This window comes from Gymnoscopelus braueri, assembly GCF_963280865.1.
Source record: "Gymnoscopelus braueri genome assembly, chromosome: 7".
Lineage (NCBI taxonomy): Eukaryota > Metazoa > Chordata > Actinopteri > Myctophiformes > Myctophidae > Gymnoscopelus > Gymnoscopelus braueri.
In genome coordinates, this window is record NC_137608.1 from 31,293,911 (window position 1) to 31,318,433 (window position 24,523).

General features: G+C 38.0%; 4 protein-coding genes across 6 annotated transcripts; 2 read left to right on the forward strand and 2 right to left on the reverse strand.

Moving 5' to 3' along the window:
• Positions 1-438: 438 nt before the first annotated feature.
• On the forward strand, positions 439-3,387 carry pxmp2 (peroxisomal membrane protein 2). Its single transcript, XM_080432939.1, has 5 exons — positions 439-652; positions 1,234-1,356; positions 2,344-2,506; positions 2,737-2,856; positions 2,954-3,387. Exons 1-5 carry the CDS (start codon positions 543-545, stop codon positions 3,020-3,022), a joined length of 585 nt encoding a protein of 194 aa, XP_080289065.1. The 5' UTR covers positions 439-542; the 3' UTR covers positions 3,023-3,387.
• Positions 3,388-3,536: 149 nt separating this feature from the next.
• Positions 3,537-5,502, reverse strand: isg15 (ISG15 ubiquitin like modifier). The gene is made up of 2 exons (XM_080432940.1): positions 5,278-5,502; positions 3,537-4,189 (listed from the first exon to the last, which is right to left on the reverse strand). The coding sequence occupies exon 2, from the start codon at positions 4,172-4,174 to the stop codon at positions 3,704-3,706; it is 471 nt and encodes a 156-aa protein (XP_080289066.1). The 5' UTR covers positions 4,175-4,189; positions 5,278-5,502; the 3' UTR covers positions 3,537-3,703.
• Positions 5,503-6,359: 857 nt separating this feature from the next.
• On the reverse strand, positions 6,360-8,544 carry gatc (glutamyl-tRNA amidotransferase subunit C). 3 transcript variants are annotated; one of them, XM_080433204.1, is made up of 5 exons: positions 8,327-8,544; positions 7,932-7,982; positions 7,509-7,678; positions 7,133-7,236; positions 6,360-6,926 (listed from the first exon to the last, which is right to left on the reverse strand). In XM_080433204.1, exons 1-5 carry the CDS (start codon positions 8,447-8,449, stop codon positions 6,865-6,867), a joined length of 510 nt encoding a protein of 169 aa, XP_080289330.1. In that variant the 5' UTR covers positions 8,450-8,544; the 3' UTR covers positions 6,360-6,864. The 3 variants fall into 3 exon arrangements, with proteins under 3 accessions (XP_080289330.1, XP_080289331.1, XP_080289329.1); XM_080433205.1 differs by having other exon boundaries at positions 7,926-8,023; positions 8,327-8,455; XM_080433203.1 differs by having other exon boundaries at positions 6,362-6,926; positions 7,926-7,982.
• Positions 8,545-9,367: 823 nt separating this feature from the next.
• Positions 9,368-17,618, forward strand: ankrd13a (ankyrin repeat domain 13A). Its single transcript, XM_080434184.1, has 15 exons — positions 9,368-9,690; positions 10,759-10,894; positions 11,234-11,358; positions 11,461-11,506; positions 11,846-11,989; positions 12,102-12,291; positions 13,250-13,316; positions 13,423-13,504; positions 13,731-13,792; positions 13,892-14,022; positions 14,148-14,305; positions 14,477-14,608; positions 15,053-15,213; positions 15,362-15,426; positions 15,580-17,618. Exons 1-15 carry the CDS (start codon positions 9,589-9,591, stop codon positions 15,776-15,778), a joined length of 1,800 nt encoding a protein of 599 aa, XP_080290310.1. The 5' UTR covers positions 9,368-9,588; the 3' UTR covers positions 15,779-17,618.
• The last annotated feature ends 6,905 nt before the right edge of the window (positions 17,619-24,523 follow it).

The window sequence follows — 24,523 nt, forward strand, 5'->3', positions numbered from 1 at the left end:
ATTGTTTAAAAACTTTAGTTATAGTATAGTCACTTTGTAGATATTGATTATTATTACAAAACATTACCCACTTCAGCCCTATATACATTTTGGAACGCATTGTGAGCTTGTAGATCGGTTATTTTCAAAATATTTTTTTATAAATTAACTTTATGCAAAGAGTACATTTACTTTTGGTACTATAAGTATATTTTGATGCCAACACACTTGTACTTTTACTCATACATTTTGATCACTGGACTTTTACTTCTAACAGAGTGTTTCTGCATAGCAGTATTGATAATTTTACTTACAGTAAGTAAAGAATTTTAGATTTTTCTCTACCACTGAATGTTACCAGTTTACCCAAATGCACCATGCATGGCGGAAGGGCGTGTTTGGACTGGATGTGTGTCAATCCAGTGCACGCAGTGACGTACAGTATCTGGTGATCTGAGACGGAGGAAGACACTGGACTGGACTGAGTCTGAGGTCCTTTGTTTTAAGTTGATTTCTCATGTATTTAATCTGTTGCATGCATCTATACAGCCAATGAACTGACCATGCCCGTACAGAGCGTACCAGTTCGTGATTCGTCCATCCAGTTGCGGTTACTTCAACAGTATTTGATTCTCCTGAAGAAGTATCCCCTTGTCACAAAGTCTGTTACGAGGTCAGTAACTGTTACATTAATGGCCATACATCAATTGTATGTCTTGTTTTGTTTTTATACACTGCAGGCTGCAGTGTATAAAACGTACTAACGTCATGACTGCATTGTAGTAGAGAATTGAGTTAAAATCTTACAGCCTAATATGTACTTTCTCTGGTATGAACAAAGCAGGAAAAGCTTGTTTTTTGTTTGGTTTTCTTTTCTTAGCATGACAATTTTACAGTTTCAACTGTTCCAGAATTAGCTTCAACGCTAAATGTAGTCCCTCCCTGGATAAGTATTCTGTTAGCCATGCATGCTTCAGGATTGTGCCATTTCCAACAAATGCAACAAGAGCTGCACTTTTGATAACTATCTTTGCTTTTTCAATAAAAATGCATGTTTTGTTGCTGGCTTGTGTAGCCCCTTCTTTTTTGTTTGCTCTGACCGCTCGTCATCTACAGTCACCCCCTCTGTCGGTTTCAGCCAATGAACATCTTCCTTAGGCAACTCCCCTATTAATTATTCGAGTTTTGTGATCCGTTTTATTTATCAATCCTCATCCATTCATGTTAAACATGTTTGTGTCCTTGGTATTTCAGTGGCATCCTCACTGCTCTAGGGAATCTTCTATCTCAGACATTGGAGGCAAAAAAGAAGGCCAAAGATGAACTGCCAAAGAAGGAGATTGACACAGCAGGAGTTACACGTTATGCAGTTTATGGGTGAGCTGTATGTGATAATAGTTGTAGTTGGGTTCATGAATAATAAGTCTGGTTGTTGTAGGGGTGGCTGCATGTTACACTATATTGTCAAGTTTAAAATATTTGTATTTCTTTTTTACAGTATTTTGCTGCATAGTTTATCACTTTATCTCAATATGATTTTAGCACTTTGTGGTTAATGGACACTGGTGCACTTACACATGAACTACTAGGATATATAAGACGCCTGTTAACATTATCTGCTGAGAGACTGTACTTATATTCACTATTATTATGCAGTTAGTGTTAATATTCACTCACATTCACTGTTGATAGTAGGCTACTGTATCCATTATTATATTCATTGTTGACAGTCTATATTCATTCATATATATACATGAACCTGTATATTCATTGTTGATAGTTAGACTGTGCATATATCCACCCACATACTCAGATTTGTTAGACTGTACATATTCATTCATATATACAGTGTATTCATACTATATGCACTATATAGCAGTAGATGTATATTCATTAATATATTCACTGTATATTTATATTGACGGACTATACATCCAGTGCAGATATCTTGGGCCAGTAGCTTAGTATTTTATTTCATATTTATTCTTATTTATCTTGGTGTGGTTATTGACATTACTCTTATCTGTACCTCTCCTGTGTTTATTCTTACTGAGACCTGAATTGTCCTCTGAAGATCAATAAAGATTTATCTCTTATCTTTTAGTTGGAATTGAGCTCCTTCTGTGACAGCACTGCTAAAAATAATTTGAATGCCATCTGGCTAAAAGTTAAAGTCTGCACAGTAGAAAAAGGTCCCATTAAAAAAACAATTCTGATGATACATATACATCTCTCTTTCTGTAGTATTTTTCTGTCTAGCACCTAGTATTTATTGCCTTGATGTATGTGCTTTTACACATTTATGTATGAAAGTATGAAATGTGTGGCTTCATGTTTTAGCTAGCTTAATTTGGGTGGTTTCAGGTTGTTAATCACTGGACCAGTGAGCCATTACTTTTATCAGCTTATGGAGCTGTGGCTGCCCACCACTGACCGATACTGTATCATCAAACGTCTGCTGCTGGATCGTCTTATCTTTGCCCCTGGCTTTCTGCTGCTGTTTTACTTTGTCATGAACATCCTCGAGGTGGGTCATCACGAACACGGTGGCCCCTGCACCAACCACTCCTCAGATATTACACTGATCTCAAATCATTATAAATCTTTACTTATTTTCTAAATTTACAGTATACTGTATAGTGTATAGCCTTTTCTGTTCAACAGTATTTCATGACGCTTCTACTAATAGGATGCATTCAAGGTCAGCTGAAAGCTGTTGTGCATTTTTAAATAAATCCAAACTTTACCTGTTCTTAGGCTAAAGGGTGGCAAGACTTTGAAAAGAAAATGAACAATAGTTACTGGACCGCTTTGAAGATGAACTGGAAAGTCTGGACTCCCTTTCAGTTCATCAATATCAACTTTGTGCCTGTTCAGGTAGTTACTGTCCACTGGCATGTTGCAGTATTTGAACAGAGGATGATTCAGTGTTTTTATTGACACTTCCTGTGTCTCCCTTTTTTCTTGTTTTCAGTTCAGAGTGCTGTTTGCCAATGTGGTTGCATTGTTTTGGTATGCATACCTTGCATCTTTGAGGAAATGAAACCTCCGGAGTTGGAAGAATCTGGTGCACCAGAATGGCCGGGACATGCCTTAGAGTTGGAACCTCTCAGTTGTTACACTGAACAGTTCATATACAATATAGTAGCTATTCTAATTAAATCCTAATGAGTCCAATACAGTAAGTTGATACATTGTTACGTGTGATAAGACGCTGTTTATGTTGAAGCAACTGACTTGAATTACTCATCATTTCAAAGAATAGCACCTTAAAGTGTACTTAAAACCAAGCCAAAGACTAGTACAATGTAACTGTGAACCTAAACTTGTATGTATGACCAAAATAGTGTCTGTATAATTTTGTAATATATGATGTAAAAGTAATTTTTTATTTCTTTGATTTAGTGTCAGTTACCATGCTAATATATGATATACGGTAGCTCTATGTGGCTTAATATCAAATGTTTCTCAGGTAAAAGGAAAGATCTGCCCAGAATTCAAAATAACATTTAATCTTATGCTAAATTGTCCCCCTTTTCTTCAAGGAATAGGCTCTGTTAATGGAACCATCTCATTTTGCCTTTATTGTTACTGCCAATACATTATTACATTTTAAGACAAATGTGATTTTAACAAAAAAAATAAAAATTATTAGATCAATATGTGGTCCTTTATCTGCAATGAATTAACATGGAATGATTATATTTCTTTCTTGAAAGTGTTCTCAGCCTCCTCTTAGTCTTAGAGTCAGGTAGATGGTGCTTCCACTTCTGACATTGTAGTCATCCAGTTTTCGGCCATCATCCATCTGCTTGCCTTCATGAATCAGCCTTTGTTGGTCCACAGGAACACCTTCCTTACTTTGAACCTTGCGCTTGAACTCTTGTACAGTCTCACCAGGTGCGATTTCAAAGGTACTTGTCTGGCCCTTTTCATTTTTCAAGAACACCTGGGTTGGAATCGGTTCAGTTATCACCATGCAGACCTGTGATCCGGACTCCAAACCATAGGAGCTCAAAGGTTTGGAATCGTCATCTAGACTCATCCTCTGGCCATTGTTGTAGGACAGCCTCTGCCGCTGGATGGACACTCCAAACTTCTGGCTGATGAGGGTTTTCAAAGACCCCACTGTAGCGCCCGGCTGCACCACCAGGGACTTCGACTCCCCATTCAGCATCGTTATTTTGATCTCCATGGTGATGGATATAGTCTATACAAATGATAAAAATAATAATTCATATTAAGATGTAAACCTGCCATGATTTTCCGGTATTTACACATTTACAAAAATCACTTAAATGTAAAGAAGAAATCTTTACATTAAAGTGATTCTTGTGGATAAAGGGATATTTCACTTTCAAACATGTTTGGGATTATTGTAACATCTACTCTGGCATTTGTGAGCACTCCAGACAGTTTTTAAGTTGCTTGATTCAGTATTTAGACATTTGATATTCATTTTATCAGACACGTCACACGCCCCCCTTCCTATACAAACCCATTGTAACTTCAAACTCCATTTTAACCATGTTAGATTCATTGAAAACACCCGTTCTTGGTGTCATTCTAATGTGTAAGGTGGCCGTTTTTTCTCAATTACCTTTTTCAAAAAATTTTTACATTTTGGGGGGAAATGAAAAAAAATAAAAAAAAATACATATATATATATATATATATATATATATTACATTAAAACATTTAAATAAAAGTAAAGAAAAAAGTAATCACAAAAACAAGACCCCCTCACGTATTACCAGGACAAGATCAGTCACCAGAACCAAGAACGGGTGTTTTCAATGAATCCAACATGGTTAAAATGGAAGTTACATGGTTCCTTGTAAAGGAAGGGGCGTGTCTGATAAAATGAATATCAAATTTCTAAATACTGAATCAAGCAACTTAAAAACTGTCTGGAGTGCTCACAAAAGTGAAATATACCTTTAAAACGTTTTTTCTTTTTTGGGTGAAAAGGGTCTAAGCTCTAAATTTTGATACTCTTTAATAAACAATTAATAAATGTTAATGAACAACATTTTCAGTTAGGTTGCCAATTTAATCATATGAGAAGAGAGTATCCATTTGTCAACTACAATCTTAGTGTTCCAGTTCCAATTTTGTCTGCTCATTTCTTTATGTAATGATGTAATGATAATGCATTTTCTGTTAAGTAAAGAGGCCCTAGTGAACAAAAAGAAATGATTACTATCAGAATAATAGAGCTGCCTTAACACTTATTTTAACCAAGACATATCACTTACCCTAACTTTAATTATGGAAAAAAAAATAAGAATGTTTTACCTTTTTATTGTAAGATCCGTTCAGTTAGATGTCTTTGATGAGCAGGACAGGACAGGTGAACGGCAAAATGAGTTGATACCAGTCTAGGTGAAGAGTCAGATAATCTTCCAGCTGTTTGTCTCAAGTAATGCTCCTGGTGTCGCGTCTCAGCACAGCAGCCAGCAATGTTTATAAGCTTCAGCTGGTCCGTGTTTTTAACAGCTGATGAGCGACTGTCCCACCTCATACGGCTCATAGCTTAAGATTCGTTTTCCTCCTGCAATGTAGTGACTGGTTGTTTCGGTTTCCTTTCTCGATACATGCGAGCTGAAATGTGATGTAATGATAGAAGATTCGCGAATAACATAACTATCAAACTCCGATTGCTGGGTTAGGGTTAGGATTTTTAGTTGTTGATTTTATTGATTTAATTGATTTTAAAAGCACAGTGCAGACTATCATGACATAGTTCTAAAGGATAACACTTCAAATAATGTAATCCTCCATTGAAAGCTTTTTTTAATGATGACTTTATAATCTAGTGAAAGCTAATGCAGTATGATTGTGGACAATATTGTTGGCCATGCCATGCACAGGTTGTGCATGGCATAGGATGGGGGGGGGGGGGGGCACTCATTTCGGTTGAATACTTTATTAACAGTTTGTTAACAAAAGGTGCTAAAAGGATAACACAAAAAGGGTTAATTTCCATTGTGGTCCTGTGTATTCAATTCATCGAGACATTTAAAGACGAACAATAATATGCAAAACATCATAATATAATATACTACTAGTGGGAACAGTAGTATATTATAGGGAACGAATTTCCCCCACTTTATTACCTTGTAAACCTGATATGACATTAATAAACCTGATTCTAGTAGCAATAAAAACAAAGAGGAAAATATGCACAGTAAACAGTGAGGGGGGGGGGGTGATAAGCCTTTTTACAGGGACCAGTAACAAAATTGCTGATACCTGTAGGTGCTCTTTTGTAGCGGTTTGGACCCTAACTATGGACCCTAACTATGCCAGGACCCCCCCCCCCCCCCTTCTTGAAGCAATAAGTCTACTTATCATCGAAGCATCTGCTGCACCATGCATTTGTTGTTTCCCCAGTCTGCATATCTTTATCTCCTACTGTTGTGAATTGGCCCAGATTAACATTGAATACACTGATAAAGACATGGTCCAGTCAAAGGAAATTCCCCAAAGGAGACAGACACTGATCACTGGCATGAGCAGGGCAAATGTTAGAATTGAAAGTAAACACTTTATGAAAAATGAAACCAAAATTTGAACTATAAGCATTTCAGGTAAAGCTGAATTAAAACCATGGATGGATGTGGCACCATCTAGTGCTTGTGAAAACATTTTTGTATTATGATGGCAAAAACAAAACGGCAGTCTACAAAATACAGACATTGCAAACATGTATCTGTCGAAATCTTTTTTTTTTCTTGTCCAGTTAATGTAGTTATACAAAAAAGTACATATGATTCGTGAAAAGCAATGGTTACAAAGAAACCAAAATCTATAATAATCTGAAATATTAACAATGTACAATATAAAATAAATATCCAGATGAAATGCAGAAACGTGTATTGGTCAAAACTCTGAATGTTGCAACATGGTAGCCCGCTCTTCCCTCTTGGGTAGTGGAATGTTTCCTTGGACGAAAGAAAAAGAGAACATTAGGATGCAGCTCAACATTTATTTCAAACTATTGAGTTGACAACCCTGCAAAATGCTTACTAATAGATATATCTGTACAGGTTAGACTGTACAGTAAGTAATCACTTACTGTAGCACCCAAATATTTACTAATCATCCCTGGTGTCATAACATTTACAGAAACCCCAAGGTGCTTCCTTACCAGGTGGTGCCACAAAATATTCCTCAATTGTGCTTCTGGGAAGCTGGAGTAGTTCTTCAGCTATCTCTCCTTCCATCACAGCATCATCCCTTAGGTACAATGTTCTGAAAGACAGGTTAATTAGGAGGCATGTAACAAAGCAGCATTCATGTAATTGCTTCCAGCCACTGTGATAGGCAGAATGTAGGTATTTGTAATTAACCTATAGGCAAAGCTGAAGGCTGTATTGTTGGAAATGTGCCATACTGGTGGAAAATGACTGCAACTTCAAAGATAATCACATGACATTAACTTTTAAGACCATTACCACAGAGCCAAAGAAATTATTTAAAGATATTTTGTACACACATATTGTAATCTAGTGTTTGCATTGTACCTTTCCTCCAGAACAGAATCCATTGGTTCAACTCCATTTGTGTTCACAACATGAAGCTGATCTGCAAATTGTATGGCTCTCTCTAAACATATCAGTCCCTCTTTGGTGCGGAAATCAACCAAGGCTAGTCTCTCCAGTTTGTCCACCAGATCAGCAGGGACTTGGCTTGACTTTTTTTTGTAAAGGGAAACATTAGAGGCGTTGTCTTACTTGGCTTATACATTTTGTTTGGCATGTCCAAGGTTATACATGCAGTATTCCAGTGTTCTATTAAATGTGGATTATTCCTTTAATTAGGGGACAAATGTATATCATATACATTCAATATGCGGTTAAATATCTGACCCAAACAGCCATGTAATTAAACGTGAGGAAAACAGTATTAAAACTCATAAATTGTGAGCAGATCTTTCTCACCATTACATTGGGAGGTTGTTTATCCAGCACTGGTTCCCACGTTGCAACCCATGGTACCTAGAAAATAGTTTTCAATGAAGACTGTTCATTCATTTTATCTGCAAATTATTGACACACACACACACACACACACACACACACACACACACACACAATGTGTCAGTAATATATATGAGCCTGAGAGACATGCACTCTTACTGAACAAATACTCTACATAATGAGTATCTTCAGAATGTAGAGCTATTTAACACTTATTTATTTAACTTAAAAAATCACAGACCCTACACTTTAATTTCAAGGAAAACATATATCTAGCCTAGGAAGTAATACTTTGCAATGGTGGTCCAGGCCAGGTTCAGTGACAGACATGGACAAAGTTTGAAATCCCTAAACTAGCTTACCTTGGAACTGTACCGACGGACTGCTACATGTTTTATTATCGGAAGGGCGTTCTTCGCGTTAGATAACGTTATACAAACGTGTGCTGTTCTGATATGGTGGAGTGAATACCTAGTGCTAGTCATTTTTTAATTATTGTGTACTAACTAGGTTAAACCATGGAGCTATATAATATATCGGGGTTAGGACACCACTAAAGCATGCCGATGTTAGCTTTGCCTTTGACCAGTGTTGCCATGTTGTGTGAGAGAAATAAGCAACCAGGTCTTTGAAAACAAGCCCAAAAGAAGCAACTAGGAACTAGCAGATCTACAAGCTCACAACGCGTCACGTCACAACTCGTTGCGAGCTTGTAGATCTGCTATTATCAAAATGTGAAAAATGTGGAATATTGTTGAAACATTTTAACAACACAAATCTTGTATGGGGGTGCCTGGCACAAATAAATATTAATTTGGGGGTCCTTGACATGCAAATGTTTGAGAACCACTGGTTTAAACAACATTAGTAAACAAGCGCAATAAGCCAACTACACTTTAGAAACAAGCCCAAAAAACCGCAACCACCAATATTTAAAAGCAACATTACAGAAAAAAAATCTGGGACCCAGAGCCAAATAAGAATGAAAAACAGCGCCCTCTGCTGTTTGTACTGTCTTACTTGGCAGAGCAGAATCTGTTCTTGAGAGATTACAGAAAAACAAGCCCAAAGTCGCTTATAATAAACAGACATGGCAACGCTGCTGCTTAGACGGTAAATAAACAGGGAGGTACTGGGTCACAATGCGCAGGCGCTAATGGCGGGCGTCACTCACTCGCACAGATTATGTAGGTAAAGTAGAAACGAATGTATTTTCATGGGGAGATTATTTATTTATTTTGAATCTAAAGGAAATGAATCATACCACCTATAATTGCATCACTGAGTATATGTAGCCAAATATCCTAAATTGGGGGGAGGGCGGGGGGTATATACAGTAAATTGGAGGGTGTACATGTTTTTTAATGTATTTTTTCAAAACACCCCTATCATAATGGTATAGTCTTGACACTTCCGTGTTCAAAAGTTTTATTTAGGCAAAGCTTTGGGGAAAGTTGGCTAGCCGGCTAATAGCACCATAGTGACATTAGTATTGCCAATTACCGAGGAAATTAATTATATTGTTTCTATGTTCGGTCGCTGCAAGGGCGTACAGCCGTTTTTCACATGGCTATAATTACAAGCTGCCAAACGTTCTATTAGAGAGGCTTCATAAAAGAGGAAGATGTCCACGGCTATCGTTAGCGAAGCTATTAGAGGGTCGTTTCCACTGCATTCCTCGGTTTGGGAGAATGACTACAGGAAACTGGAGAATGAGGTGGCCCAGGTTTGTAAACATCCCAATACACATCAGATCATACAGCTATCTAGTTGAATCAGCTACACAATTAGATATAGCGTCATCCTCGAGCTATGTAGGTGTTCATCTAGTAATGTAGGCCAGTCCAGGCGTCACATTTAGCAGTTCACAGTGGCTGCAGTGGATTGACAGATGTTTTATGACAGTACAACATTTTTTAACCAATTAAGAGCCTGAAGACATAAACTGTTAGTAACAATAGGAACATTAAGTTCAATGACATATTAAATAAATAGATCTATTTAGACATTTTACAGATTAGGAGAAGTCCAGGATATGTGTGAAACCTTGTGCGGATATGATAGATGGTAGCTGTAGTATACAACCCTCGTAGACGTATTTATGATTCTGACGTTTTCAATCTACGAGAGTTGTAGGGTGCACTTCCTATAGTGCTTTGGACTTTCTGCACTATGCCCCGTAGACACTCCAAACATTGTACAAAATGAAAATAAAGGTGCTTACCGCCGAGCCCCAAATGTTAACTACTTCTACGGGGTATTAGTTTAATGTAATAATCCATATATTTAAACAAAGAAGTGTTTTAATGCCGTCTGTGGCCGAACGCCATTTTTTCACCCTCGTTTACTTCCTGTTTACATTTAGTGTAATTCCGGTTTTCACCGGATGCGCCCCCTCACTTCCCGTCACTAACGCCCATTGGGAACTTCCGACAGAATCGGCCACAGACGGCATTAAAACACTTCTTTATTGAAAGATATGGATTATTACATTAAACTAATACCCCGTAGAAGTAGTTAACATTTGGGGCTCGGCGGTAAGCACCTTTATTTTCATTTTGTACAATGTTTGGAGTGTCTACGGGGCATAGTGCAGAAAGTCCAAAGCACTATAGGAAGTGCACCCTACAACTCTCGTAGATTGAAAACGTCAGAATCATAAATACGTCTACGAGGGTTGTATACTACAGCTAGATAGATGGCAAATGTGACACATACTTGTTTATGCCACCAAGGTCTAAACAGTTTGTTTTCATTGGATTGCACTCATTGAAATCGCTCCTTCATTTCCTAGAGTGACATTGAGGCCGTGGATCCCAGAGGGAGGACCGCTCTTCATTTAGCCGTGTCACTTGGGCACCTAGAATCAGTGAGAGTCCTTCTGAGACATGGGGCTTCAGTAACTAAAGAGAATTCCAAGAATTGGACAGGTTAGACATTACATCTTAAATGACATACTGACAATCACATAATTAGTTTGTGTCTATGTATTTGGTTTACAAATGTCATGTTTTAGTGGCTTGTGGGCAATTGGAGCCCTCCATGTATTGTAACCTGCTGCTACACACAGCTAAATGGAATTTCTTATAAAGACGCACACCCACTTGTCTTTTCCGCCTGCAGTAAGGCATTATTGCCCTCAGTGCCTATTACCACCACCAGTCCTGAGGTTTTATAATGGATGTTTGCAGTTTATGGATGACATATGCTTTTAGCTTAAAAGGATTAGTGGTAGTGGTGTTTGACTGAATCTGTCTCTGTGTGTTCAGTGCTGCAGGAGGCAGTCAGTACTGGAGACCCAGAGATGGTTCAACTGGTGCTTCAACGCAGGGACTACCTCAAAGCATCTACAGCACTGGGAGGAGTGCCTGAGCTGCTGTCCAAGATCAGAGAGGTTTTACTTTACAAAACGCTGTCTTGTCTTTTACATCCTATTCTAAAACTCAACATGTACTAGCATAAACATTAAGCAACTGATGTTTTGTTTTGCCCCCAGTCTCCAGATTTCTACATGGAAATGAAATGGGAGTTCACCAGTTGGAGTAAGCTTTTACCGCCCTTTTTTACATATACAGTAGCCTACATGTTAGAACCAAAAATAAATGATTACAAATAGTCGCTTAAGTCATGCAATTACTGCATGTGTAATGCAGAAAATATATACATTTTATGCCAAGATTAAAAAGAAAAAAAGTTTGATTTAAGGGCAGAGTTAATACATATGCTATTTAAAGCAAAGCCCAGTGGTTTCTTAACAAAAATAAAGAATGTTTTGCCTACTAAGATTTTGTGAAAAAAGGACATTCTCAACGCATCGTTGCCAAGTTTTAAATTCTGCTTTAATTTTTTGCTTTGTGATATTCATATGCTTTGCTTTTTAGTCCCCCTTGTGTCCCGAGTTTGTCCAAGTGATGTCTGTCGCATCTGGAAGAGTGGTGCCAGCTTGCGAGTAGATTCTACTCTTCTGGGCTTTGAAAACATGACGTGGATCAGAGGGCGTCGGAGCTACATCTTCAGAGGCGATGGTATGTAAAAGAGTCTCAGACACACACAGGCCTTAACCTTTTGACTGAGGTCCTTGTGTCATTCTCATTGCTGTTTGTGCAAAACATTTGTTTGTACTGGAACTATCAACAGATACATGCACAGAGTTGATGGAGGTGAACCATGATGAGGAAGTGGTGGACACTGAACGCTTCAACATATCCCAAGAAATGGAGGATGTCACATTAGATTCAATGCAACCTGCTGAACAGGAAGTTGCCAAAAGGTTGACTACTCCCATTGTCAATACGTACCTGGACACCAAGGATATTGCTTTTGAGAGGCAAGAGTCCCATCTTTTTCCTCTTTCCACTATTTAAAAACGTTTCTTTTACATAATGATAATTAGCAAACGGTACATCCTGCCGTTACATTATTTCACGCTTTACTCACAAATAAGTTTTAGTGCTATCGTTAGATTGTATGGCAGAAGAATTTGAAAATTGTGTGAGTCAACAGTCTGGCTCGAGAGACTACCTAGCATCTAATATACTGGTTATGGTCGTTGTAGTGTCCAAAGTCCTGTACTTCTGGCACTACTGGTTGCCGACGGCTAGGGTTGTTTCGACGTGTGATAAAAAGTCCAAACCGTAGATAAAGTTCATGAATAAAGGCTTTATCCTCTGTACCTTGGTCGTCACTCCAGTATACAAATAATAAGTACAGTTAAACATAAACAGTTAAACGTACGGTGGCTAAATCAACAGCCCTCCTAAACACAGTCAAAAAACTGTTTGCCTCCCATCAGCAACACCTTGATTACAGACAGGGTTAAATACCCTGTAACCCTGGCAACCTTGGCCTTGACCAAGCCCTGTGGTGACATCATCAATTTAGAAACAAAATGGCTCAAATGGCTCTTACAGTTGTGTTGCAGAAATCTTTATTGAGGTGAAAAAAAAACTTTCATATTGAAATGTCAGACATTAGTGATTTTTTTAAAATAAAAGGGTTGCTCAACAGGCCCTAATGCTTCATGTCAAGCTTAACAGACAAAATGGTATAACACAGCATCTTGATCATTATTACTTATACTGTATATTTAGTTTAGGGCAGGTGTGTTGAAGAAAAAAAAGTACTTGAGTGCTACACACCGTAACTTGGACTTTTGCAAGTTACGGCAGTGTGAGGGAGTTTATATTTCTGTGAAGTAGCTCTATTGTACCCTTAAATGCACAAGTTTTCTTTTCTTTTTTTTCTTCTTTTTTAAAATGTCTTAAGAAACATCTTATTTTCACCAGGAATAAGTCTGGGGTCTGGGGATGGAGGACGGACAAAACTGAAGCTGTCGATGGATTCGAAGCAAAGGTTCATGTGAAATAACTTTATTTGAAACATAATCACTAAAGCTTACTGTAACAGTGCACTTTAACTATGTGTGATGTGATAGAATAATACATGGTTGTTTTCTCAGGTATTTAGTGTCAACAATGTGAATGTGGTGATCCGGACAAGGACAGAACATCTTACAGATGAGGAGAAGGCCAGGATAAAAAGTATGTGTGAAACCTTGTGCAGACATGATTTCCCCAAATTAGTGATTAAGGAGAGTTGTTGTTAAAAGGTCAATGTAACATGATCATAACAAAATGTGTTATCCACTGAGACCATATTCACATGGTGGCATTTACTTCATACTGGTGGCAAACACCCCAAATATGAAGTAAGAGCAAAATGGCCATGTGTGACTATGGATAATGGGAAATGGACTTTGTTTCATAGGTGAACGGAATGTCCTTGAGTCTCTTCTGGGCACTGTGGAGCAGCACATAAGTGCACAGGGGGTAAGAAGACATTGTTCTTGCAACTACGCATGAATAACTTCTTGAAGTTGCGGGAGTCAGGTGACATCATATAAACACTTCTTGTAATTATCTTGATAGGACCTTACTCTGGAGTTTGCAACTGCCACTAATCCAACTGCCATCACTCCAGAGGAATATTTTGACCCTGAGTTTGACCTGGAAAACAGAGACATTGGCCGTCCTCTTGAGCTCAGCACCCGAACGCAGAAGTGAGGGGAAAAAACAGCATGATGGCATAACAAACCTTTTATCATTTCACCCTTAATATTTTATATGGCAAATGAGGGGAAGTAATTTTTTGTGTGTGTGTTTACATTTTCTTTATTCTACACAGGTTCAAGGGCACATTATGGATGAGTGAGGATCACCCCCTGTCCCTGGTGGAGCAGGTAACTCCCATCATTGACCTCATGGCCCGGACCAGCTCCCATTTTGCACGGCTGCGAGACTTTGTCACCATGACGTTCCCTCCAGGATTTCCCATAAAAATTGGTACATTCCCCATCCCCTCACAGAACAGAAATAGCACAATATAAATCATGACTTTTTACACAAACCACATATTCAAGTGATAAACAGAGGCCCTCATTCATATGCAAAATCTCTTTTAAGGTGTTTTAATTATTCACCCATTTTAATCTATTATTTGACCTTTTCACACAGAGATTCCCCTGTTCCATGTGCTCAATGCCAGGATTACTTTCGGGAATGTCAACAAATGCAGTACAGAAAACCAGGCCAACACATCCACAGCTACAACACCTACGCCTGAGGGGGAAGATGTAGAAGCTGCTGGTAGGAACAAAGCTATAATTCGCTCTTAAAGGGGTAGTTCACCCCTCAAATAACTTTTTTTCTATTGATTACTCACCCCATGGAGCCTTGAATTCATGGATATTTTTTTGTTTTTGTCGCATTCCTTCCTTTATTATTTGATTATAATAAATTTAGCCCCATTGATTCCGGTAGGAGACACAAATGCATTTGTGTCTCCTACCGGAATCAATGGGGACACATTTATTATAATCAAATTATTGGCTTAGGAATGTGACAAAAACAAAAAAATATCTATGAATTCAAGGCTCCAGATGGTCAGTAATCAATAGAAAAAAAGTTATTTTGGGGGTGAACTACCCCTTTAACATAAGTGATGCATCAAAAGTATTTTATTCGTATCATATTGTAAAACATTCATAGGAACTTGCTGAAAACTACTCCATTGCTTTTTGGTCCACGTAGCACCCCTCCCATTCCAGGTGTGTCCTTCTGTGTTCGATGTGCCTGCGCACTACCGCCATCGGGGGGGAAGCCGCCACACTCCTATGTCCAACCACGATGAGGAGCTTTTGCAGTACGCCATCCATCAGAGTCTTTTGGAGTCCTGCAATGTCCCAGGACAGGTCAGGGCATCAAGTAGAGATCCAAGTTCACTCACATATACCAGACCACACATTCTGCCTGCAGCGATCTTCCTAATCTTACGATAACACTGTTCTATCTAGTTTCATTCTCCAGTAAGTGCTAATGTCTTCTGTTTTTTTTTTACAGGATGTTAGCTGGGACGATGCCAACGGGGACCTCAGTGATGCTATGCTCAGTAGCCCTAGTGACAGGTAGGGACGTTTTATTTATATATATCTGTGAAAGCCAGGGCAATGTAGTTCTACTGGAATATGTGTGTATTTACAAAAAGCAATATAGTTAGACAGGAAAGAGGCATGTCTTCTTGTCTTCTCTTTATGCTCACTATTCTCCTGTTGTTCTAGGAGTGTCCCAGAGGGGTCGCTAGTGGACTTGGGAGGCACATCCAGCCCTGTGAGCTCAGTCTCAGCCTCCAGCCCTGACACAGACCTCCGCCTTGCCATGGAGCTCTCAGCCCGAGCTCAAGAGGAAGACAACAAGAGGAGACGGCAAGAGGAAGAGGACCTGGAGAGGATATTGCAGCTATCGCTCACTGAAAAGTAAAAGGAACAAGAGGGAATAATGGCTAATTATGCTTTGCCGAAAAAGTGTCATGACATGTCGCTCAACGATGTACGTATTTAACAACTGACTTTTTTACAGTTTAAAATGCGTCTTTTCTTTTGGTGGAGTGACGAAATATAAATTAAGCCTAAGGAGTGAGGCCAGACCTCACTTTAACCGTGTTAACTTTTCCAGATCCAGAACCAACAGCCACACCTCAACTTCCCCAACCACTACAGTCAATCTATGCAACCTCTAATCCTTACTGTAATAGATCATTGTTGTTGCACAGGCAATATCAAACTCCCTTTATTCAAAATTTTCCAAAAGCTATTTTTGGTAAGAACATACTCCTTTATATATTTGTACCTTAACATAATGCTTAGTCAGTTATGTGTCCTGTCCTTCAGTTAAGAGTCACAGTTGCGACCCAATACTTTCTCATTGACCGTATGTTATCGAGTTGCAGGGTTAAATCAACAGTGGGGTTCTGTTGCATTGAATTGTCAGAGTATAGGAAATTATTTTAGTGACTAGTCTTCCTATAGAGTCACCTGGCAGAGGGTTCATGGTCTTACTGAATGATTGAAAATCTCAGGGTTCCATTATTCCACAGTCTCTTTGCTTTGAAATTGGGCTTGTTGTCTGTAAAGAGATTGGAATGGTTATTTATTTTTCTTTTGTGCAGAATGATATCAAACCATTACATACTATCTTATGTTATACTTATACCATAATTTTCTATTCTGTTTATTCCAAACTGTCTAGAAGGTTTACGGATAAAGTGAAAACAAAATCTCGTACTTGTGAATGTATAGTATAAGATAGATATCATTATCAAAGCATGTTGTGAGAAAATGTAATTCAGCTGCATGGTGATATCTTTGCTGCACAAGAAGAAGGAAGTTCCTGGCTTTCCTTAGGCTGAAGCCTTATTTTGTTTAGCGTACCCCATTTATGGTTTTATGGTTAGGGCGATTTATATTTTTCTGAATCACCAGTCAGTTATTGAATAACCGCAACCATTATCACCTCAGTTCACAGAAGCAATAGCAGCGCCCACTGTGCCTGTGTATCCATACTGTAGTGTGTCATGATTTCAAGATTATTTGTCACTCATACAAGTACAAGCCACAAAATGTTGGTGTGACATGCTCCGCAGACTGTGCTAATAACTAATATAAAGCAAGATATGATACTGGTAAAATATACAGTTTAGAAGTGGTCACACATCAGTGTTGCATGGATCATAATAATTGGGCTTTTTATTGATGAAAGATATTTTTCTTCAAGTTAAGCGGACATAAGACACCTAAACCAGCAGGTCCCTAAGGGCAAGTCTTTAGCATCTTAAAGCTACAAACACCGACTTGGCAGAAGGAAATTATGGACCTCAATATTAGATATGCTACTTGAGGCATGTCCCACTTTAGGAAGTGGAGGTGTTTATTCTGTGCAATGGTACTCAGACCAACCTTTCTGAAGTGGAAACATACATTTTAAAATGCTTCATCTTCAAAAAGATGTTTTTCCAAATGTAATTGAGTGATGAAGATAGACCATTAACCACTATAGTTGATTTCACTGATAACCAACCATTTATCAACAGCCTGCATTGCTTTGTCCAGTTGTCTGAGGCTTGAGCTCAAAATTTGCTACATTTTAATGATCACTTTGCCAAACTGCTCAAAAGCCTACTTTACCAAGGCTAGCTTTGGTTAGATTTTGAGGGAACAGTCTTTATAATATGCCATTTGCTAGCTGTAAAGCTTTTTTTTTATTTTAACATGTCAAAAACTTGTTGATTTCTTAAATAAAAGCACTTTATTTCCACATTGAACTGATATGTCATTGTTTAAATGTTTTCTGTTCAAAGGTACACAACAGATTAAACATTTAAATTAAATTCTTTATCATAATATGTTCATTGTTCAAATTAAGGTATAAATGACCAGTGATGAGCTGTATAAGTAAATGTACTTAATTACTGTCAACCACTGAACAGTATTCCCAGTTTAAAATACAAAACTCCAATTGATTAGATTAGGGTGTACTATGTATTAGGCCACATACATTTATATATTCATATATAATTAAGATATATAAAATATATAAGAGGGATGCTATTGATCTTGTGGAAATGTCAACAGTATAGTAGCCTGTGTCAAAGAGAAAATGATCATTGTAAAAGCTTACAATGTCTGTTTGAGGTGCTACTGCATATAGTACGATATGTGCTATGATAAGATATATGAGAAATCAGTAGCCTAAGGTTTAGGAGATCTACAAGCGTGTAGATCGTAAATTTTCAAACAGCAAAGTTTAAATAGGGCTGCATGATATGTAAAGTTAAAAAACACTTAATTCCTAATTCAAGGTGCCCACATGTCCCTAGTGCCCACTCGTCCTAGTGCCCAGTTATCTGGGTTGTGCTCTGAAGAGGTGGGTAACCGCTTTCACTTTCAGCCACTTACATCAGGTGTTTCCATGGCTTGATATGGATGGACTTGTAGCTTACTGACAACTCTTCCCTTTAAAAGAGCTAAAGTGATACTCTTGTGATAAATGTTATTTCTCTAATAAATAAGGCCTTGCGGAGTGGCCTTATTTAGGAGTGGCAACATGGGCACCCATGCCCATGTCAGCCCATATGGGAGTGGCAACATGGGCACCCATGCCCATGTCAGCCCATATGGGGCTGACATGGGCATGGGTGCCCATGTTGCCACTGTGTTTAAGGGGCCCCCATACCTCACTGCATGGACTTATTTAAAACATCATAAAATACATTGAGGGAGAAGTTGAACACTCCTTTTCAATGGTACAACAAACATACAATAAATGCAGACGAGATTCAAATCAATAGCAATAAAATAATACTAATAATAATAAAATAATTATAGCTACTATTGTTAAAACACAAGAAAGAATATGGTTACATCAATTAACACACAATAACGAATAGCAGCACTAACATTTTATTCAAAACCAGAAACAAATCATATATATTTCATGTTATTTCATTTATGATAACTTGTGCATCACAAGATTATTTATTTATTTATTAAACAAAACATCTTACAGAAAAAGGCAGAAGAGGTAGGCATTTCAACTTTTAAATGCTAATTTAATGTAATATAGCAGCATGGCAAATGAAACAAACGTTAAAACTTGATTTTAAAATAATAAGCCATCAATTCTATTCAATCTTGGAAGTTAATATCATCTATTGATTGAATACTGTTAATAAAGTATTCTATCAATCAATCAATCGATCAGGTATACATGTAGATTTGGGCATTCCAGTAAATAAAGTCATGGCTCCCAGTGAGTTGATCCATCCTGAAGAGAGAGATTGTCATCCTCCATGAAGTGTTCAAAACAAGAGCTTCGTCATCGGCGAGGCAGTGGTTTGTAAACACATACAGCCATAGTGATCATCACCACCAGCAGGATAGAAAGGACCGTCGCCATTGCAACTGTAAACACATAAAGATATGCAACCCAGAAACAATATTGTAACATTGAAAAAAGACAGCGAGGACAAAGACATTAATAACCCAAGTTTTCATTATAATTTAACTATGGTTCAATAGTATTAGTGCTCTGCGTGTTTTAACATGTTTAGTTTTGGTCTCAGAAGAGCGAAATATTTTGATGCATGAACGCCGATATGGCATCCTTTCATAGACGTTCATATAGCAGCGTTGCCATATATTGTGAGAGAAACAAGAAACCAGGTCTAGGAAAACAAGCCCAAAAGAAGCAACTTTATTAGCCACATGAGCACTTTAAACCTAAAAAGATCTACAAGCTCACGACGTAGATCTGCTATTTTCAATAACTCTTGCAATAAAATGTGGAATATTTGGACTATTTTTTTGAAACATTCTAAAAACACAAATGCTCCCTTGCATGGCTGGCACAAAACATTTTCATGAAAATATTTGAGAACCAATGGTTTAAATAATAATCTAAAAAATTGGAAGCAAGCCTAAATAAGCAAGTACACGTTAGAAACAAGCCCCCAAAAAAACGAAACTCGCAACTACAAATATTTACAAACAACGTCGCTTATAATAAGCGGACATGGCAACACTCATAGGCGTTCATAGGCGCACTTTGCATTTGTCTATGCCTTCATCGTAGGCCGTACAATGGTGACATGGCTAGAAGAACCCTTACCTAAATTTTGATTCTGGAGTACCACATAAGGCCTCTCGTTCAGTTTGGAGTCCTCCAACTGTCCGCTTACTAACATTCCAAAACAAAGAATTATAGTTGGACTTGGAATGATATGATGCAGCATCACGAAGCAGGCGATTGTAGTGTGTGGTGATGATGGAGAATGAATGAAGCACACCCAATCTTCCACAGCCTGATATCTGGGTCCTAAAGCCGTCTTTTTAATCGGCTATCCTAAACCTATTAAAGGACGACTTCACCCATTTTCAATCTATCTTCATATAACTGGTCCTCACTAATAATAATGTTCATAATAAAATGGCAATTTTTTTCCTACTCAGTCTGTGTCTCATAGGTGGGCTGTGGACACTTCAGAAACCCGCCTACCAGTAGGCAGATTGTTTTTTGCAAACAAGATTTATTTATTTTTATGTAAGATTTTTGTTGTTTTTTGCGAGAACAGTTTCCATTATAGCATGCTTACTTTCCAGGAATAGAAAGCCTGAGGTATCTTAGCTTGGATTCCCCATCGATGATGTCACTGGTAGGCGGGTTTCTGAACTGTCCACACGTACAGCCCTCCTCTGAGACACAGACCGAGTAGACAAAAGTGGTACCATATAAAAATGAGCATTAGTGAGGACCAATTATATGAAGAGTGGTCCTCTAATGTAATGTGCATCGTTCGATCTATTTTCTTAAGGTAAAGTATGGCCGGCATATATATGGGTGTGGGCCCCTGTGGGGTCCCATTTTTCATAACTGAAATGTCAGAGAGCAATAAAGTATAAAGGTCAAACTGCTTGGGGTTATATCCTTACATCATTATGTTCATGACTGATGTGTATGGCCTTTACCTTCACTATCCAGATCTCACCAGCTCATCATCATTACAGCATGAACCACATGCATAATGTTGGGAGTCAGATCAGAATGTTGAAAATGCAACTACAAAAAAACCTGTTGCCCATTGTGCAGAGGTGTAAAGTCTCTCTCTCTCTCTCTCTCTCTCTCTCTCTCTCTCTCTCTCTCTCTCTCTCTCTCTCTCTCTCTCTCTCTCTCTCTCTTTCTATAGTATATATATATATATATATATATATATATATATATATATATATATATATATATATATATATATATATATATATATATATACAGAATATATACAGAATATTATGTTGTGTGTGTGCGTGTGTGATGATTGTTGTTTATTGACATCAAAAGAGATCGTTTTGGTGAGTAATCAGAGGAACCATGCCATTAATTGGCATGACATCACATGCTGGGGGGCATAATGTGACCACAGAAGTGCACAAACTCTCAGAGTCTACAAATGTATCCAAATGGACGGGTCCACAGCATCTTTTAATGTGTGGACTAAAGAGCACGTCTTGATGCATCATAACCAGTTTTAAGGACCCGCTGTAATTAAATGTTGATATTTGTTTTTATTTTTATGTGCAATCAATGAACAGTTTGATGCAGTATTGACTATTGACTACTGTTGGACTAAATTGAAGTGTTCAGCCAACATTGGGCTTACAAGCATCCATGATGATGAATATTTGCATGTAGGCTATGTGCTGATACTTTATATGACATGACATGATATCCATCAATACAATCGAAACTGTTAATGCAGCATTTCCCCTATCCTTTTTAAGTGCTATTTGATCACTATTGGACAGCAACTGTACTACTACTACATCATGCATAATATGTGCATTCTGGTAAATCTGGTCAAAAGCATGCATATCTATGCAGTCACTGCTGTGTTCCCTCCCTATACTGCACAGTAATCACTGCAAAGCTGTTCATCTCAGATGGAAGAGAGGCCATCCAATCAGCAGTGCTCCTTTCATGTGTCTCTTCTGCTGGTCTGTTGTGCAGACACCTCTCTAGCAGTAGTGGCTCACACAAAGGGGCTTTGATCAATGCTTCCCTCAACCAGTACCCAAATGAGGAATCGTGTGCTCCACTTTCCATTCTTCTATCTCTCATACCAGTGATCTTTCAAGCATTCAGGCCCTGACAACCAGGACAGTGTGAATAACTATGGGCTTTGGGGGGAGCTAGTGGAAATGGGTTTGTGTTTGTGCCATGGTTTGTGCATGTGTCTGTTTTAGGTGGTGAGGGGAATGAGTGTGCGTCTGTGTACGGGCGGGAGATTATCTGTTAAATAAAACATTCAGAAGCATTTGAAGGTAGATGCTGCTCTATTTTGCCTTGTATGTTGATGAATTCAGAATGTTGCAAATCAGCCTGTTAATTAGAACATCTTGCTGAGATTAAATGGCATGAGGGAATGAGAAGAACATGGAGATTAAAATATAAAATAAAAGTACAATCTTCTAAAATAAAATGACCTAAATGTTAGTTTAAAAAACTACAAAAACAACAACAACACTTGTTAATGGCTCTTAGACTATTGTCTATTTTTTGCAAGCAAAACGGTTGTATAAATAAGTATAAATTGGGCTTACATTACCCATTCTATTAAATGGAATGCAGCAAATACATTGTTGATTGAAACACACTATAATCATTCATTTCAGAGCTCATGACAGGCAATATTTTGCCACATCCTACCTGATTGAAAATGAGTAGCTTCTAAAAAACACAACAGTCATTAATCTCTATGATGGTTTATAGATAAATTAACATTTCTGACTTAGACACAAAGTATAATGTCTCTGCAATGTTTGAACAGTCATTTCTTTGATCAGAAAATACATCTTTGTTTGGAGAGGCACAATATAAAACAACATTTACAATTCTTGCACATAGAATAATTAGGCATATTTAAGGCAAAACTAATGGAAGTAAACTGCACACTTCAGACAAAGACCCAAGATTCAAATTTAAAATGTTTTTAAATAGCCAATTCACATACAGTTGAATAAACCAAATGAATTGCAATGAGAACGCTACACATCATCTAGTACACAACCTCTACTTTCTATAGCTTTAAATGCACAGAGCACTCAGACACTGCAGTCTTTGGATAAGGAGTTGAAGACATCACCTACAGTATATGAAAACTTGTATTGGTATATTATTATGCATTTATATTGTTCTTTGTCTGAAGGCCCCAGTCATATCCATAACAGACAACTGTGTGTGTGTGTGTGTGTGTGTGTGTGTGTGTGGGGGGGGGGGCACATTACATTTTGTGGGAGTAGGCTATTGAGCAGCTGTTATAAACCTCCATACAAATACTAGATAAGTAAAAATACAGCATTGAAAAAGATCAAGTAGTTTGTAGTCTAACATTGTTTTTGGTTTGACCACATACACTTACTGTGTTATTTCATAATAATTTGTTATTATATAAATATGTCCTCTCAAACAAGAATTTGTGTAAACGTAGGTTTAAGACATGGGTCATTTATAAACCACACACAATATCTGCTTAGAAGTTTGTCACACAAATATATTGGTATCCATTTTATATGAATAACAGCTGACATATTGTCCAATATGTCCACTATTGCGTACAGTACATTAACAGTATTCAGCTTTTGTATAATAAACAGTCGATAAAACCCACTAAGAACTTGTCACATGAAATCACAAACAATTCTTACATCTTGGATCACTGCTTCAATTGTAATTTTCTCTGACAACAATTTCAAGATGTGTTCTAAAATTGTTGCTGTAAGTGTAAATCATTTTGGCACATACATGTTTGTGTGTGTGTGTGTGTGTGTGTGTGTGTGTGTGTGTGTGTGTGTGTGTGTGTGTGTGTGTGTGTGTGTGTGTGTGTGCGCGCGCGCATGCGTGTGTGTGCACACGCGTGTGTGTGTGTGTGTGTGTGTGTGTGGGAGAGTGTGCGTGTGTGTGTGTGTGTGTGTGTGTGTGTGTGTGTGTGTGTGTGTGTGTGTGTGTTTGTGTGTGTGGGAGAGTGTGCGTGCGTGTGTGTGTGTGTGTGTGTGTGTGTGTGTGTTTTTCTTTTGTTCATTTAGCACAGTAAAGACAGAAAGGAAACTTAGGAGATGCATGGATACACAGTGAAATCCTCAGGCTTAATTTAATTCTGAGTTACAAATGAACACTGAGGATTTTACTGCATAACAGCATGACCCACCAGGATATTACCATGCAACAGAAAAGTTGTTTTTGTTTTTCCATGTTACATGTCACACTCGAGGTAGCCTTATTAATCCAAATGAATAGCTAACATAGCCCAACAGGACACCTATTAGTACAGTAGGTTTGGTGGATCTACTGTAAACTCTATTGTCCCTTCATATAGCTTTATTACATAATTGAACTATGATGTTCCCACATTTGTATTTCTGTCTAGTTTCAGTTCTAAAGTATGTAATGATCATTGCCAGGTGGTGGTGATGTTGGGTATCAGTGTGTATCTTCATGCCTCTGTTGGAAATAGCAGAATATGAAAACTGAACAAAATACATGTACATTGCTACCAAAAACACTAAATATTTTGTTCAGATTTGGTCGCAGGCAATCTACAAAATACATGGTTGGTCCGATCAAGATTTAAAAGCAGGAGTGTGTTCCCTGTTTTTAAAGTGGGCCAACCTCTCTGTGTTC

Coding starts and splice junctions, on each gene's coding strand:
- pxmp2 (XM_080432939.1), top strand. CDS start 543: ATGCCCGTACAGAGCGTACCAGTTCGTGATTCGTCCATCCAGTTGCGG. Junction 1,357..2,343: donor ACACGTTATGCAGTTTATGG/GTGAGCTGTATG, acceptor GGGTGGTTTCAG/GTTGTTAATCACTGGACCAG. Junction 2,507..2,736: donor TTGTCATGAACATCCTCGAG/GTGGGTCATCAC, acceptor ACCTGTTCTTAG/GCTAAAGGGTGGCAAGACTT.
- isg15 (XM_080432940.1), bottom strand. CDS start 4,174: ATGGAGATCAAAATAACGATGCTGAATGGGGAGTCGAAGTCCCTGGTG.
- gatc (XM_080433203.1), bottom strand. CDS start 8,449: ATGACTAGCACTAGGTATTCACTCCACCATATCAGAACAGCACACGTT. Junction 7,983..8,326: donor TCCGTCGGTACAGTTCCAAG/GTAAGCTAGTTT, acceptor ACTATTTTCTAG/GTACCATGGGTTGCAACGTG. Junction 6,927..7,132: donor ATATTTTGTGGCACCACCTG/GTAAGGAAGCAC, acceptor CTTTCGTCCAAG/GAAACATTCCACTACCCAAG.
- ankrd13a (XM_080434184.1), top strand. CDS start 9,589: ATGTCCACGGCTATCGTTAGCGAAGCTATTAGAGGGTCGTTTCCACTG. Junction 13,505..13,730: donor GGAGAAGGCCAGGATAAAAA/GTATGTGTGAAA, acceptor TTTGTTTCATAG/GTGAACGGAATGTCCTTGAG. Junction 15,214..15,361: donor CCTGCAATGTCCCAGGACAG/GTCAGGGCATCA, acceptor TTTTTTTTACAG/GATGTTAGCTGGGACGATGC.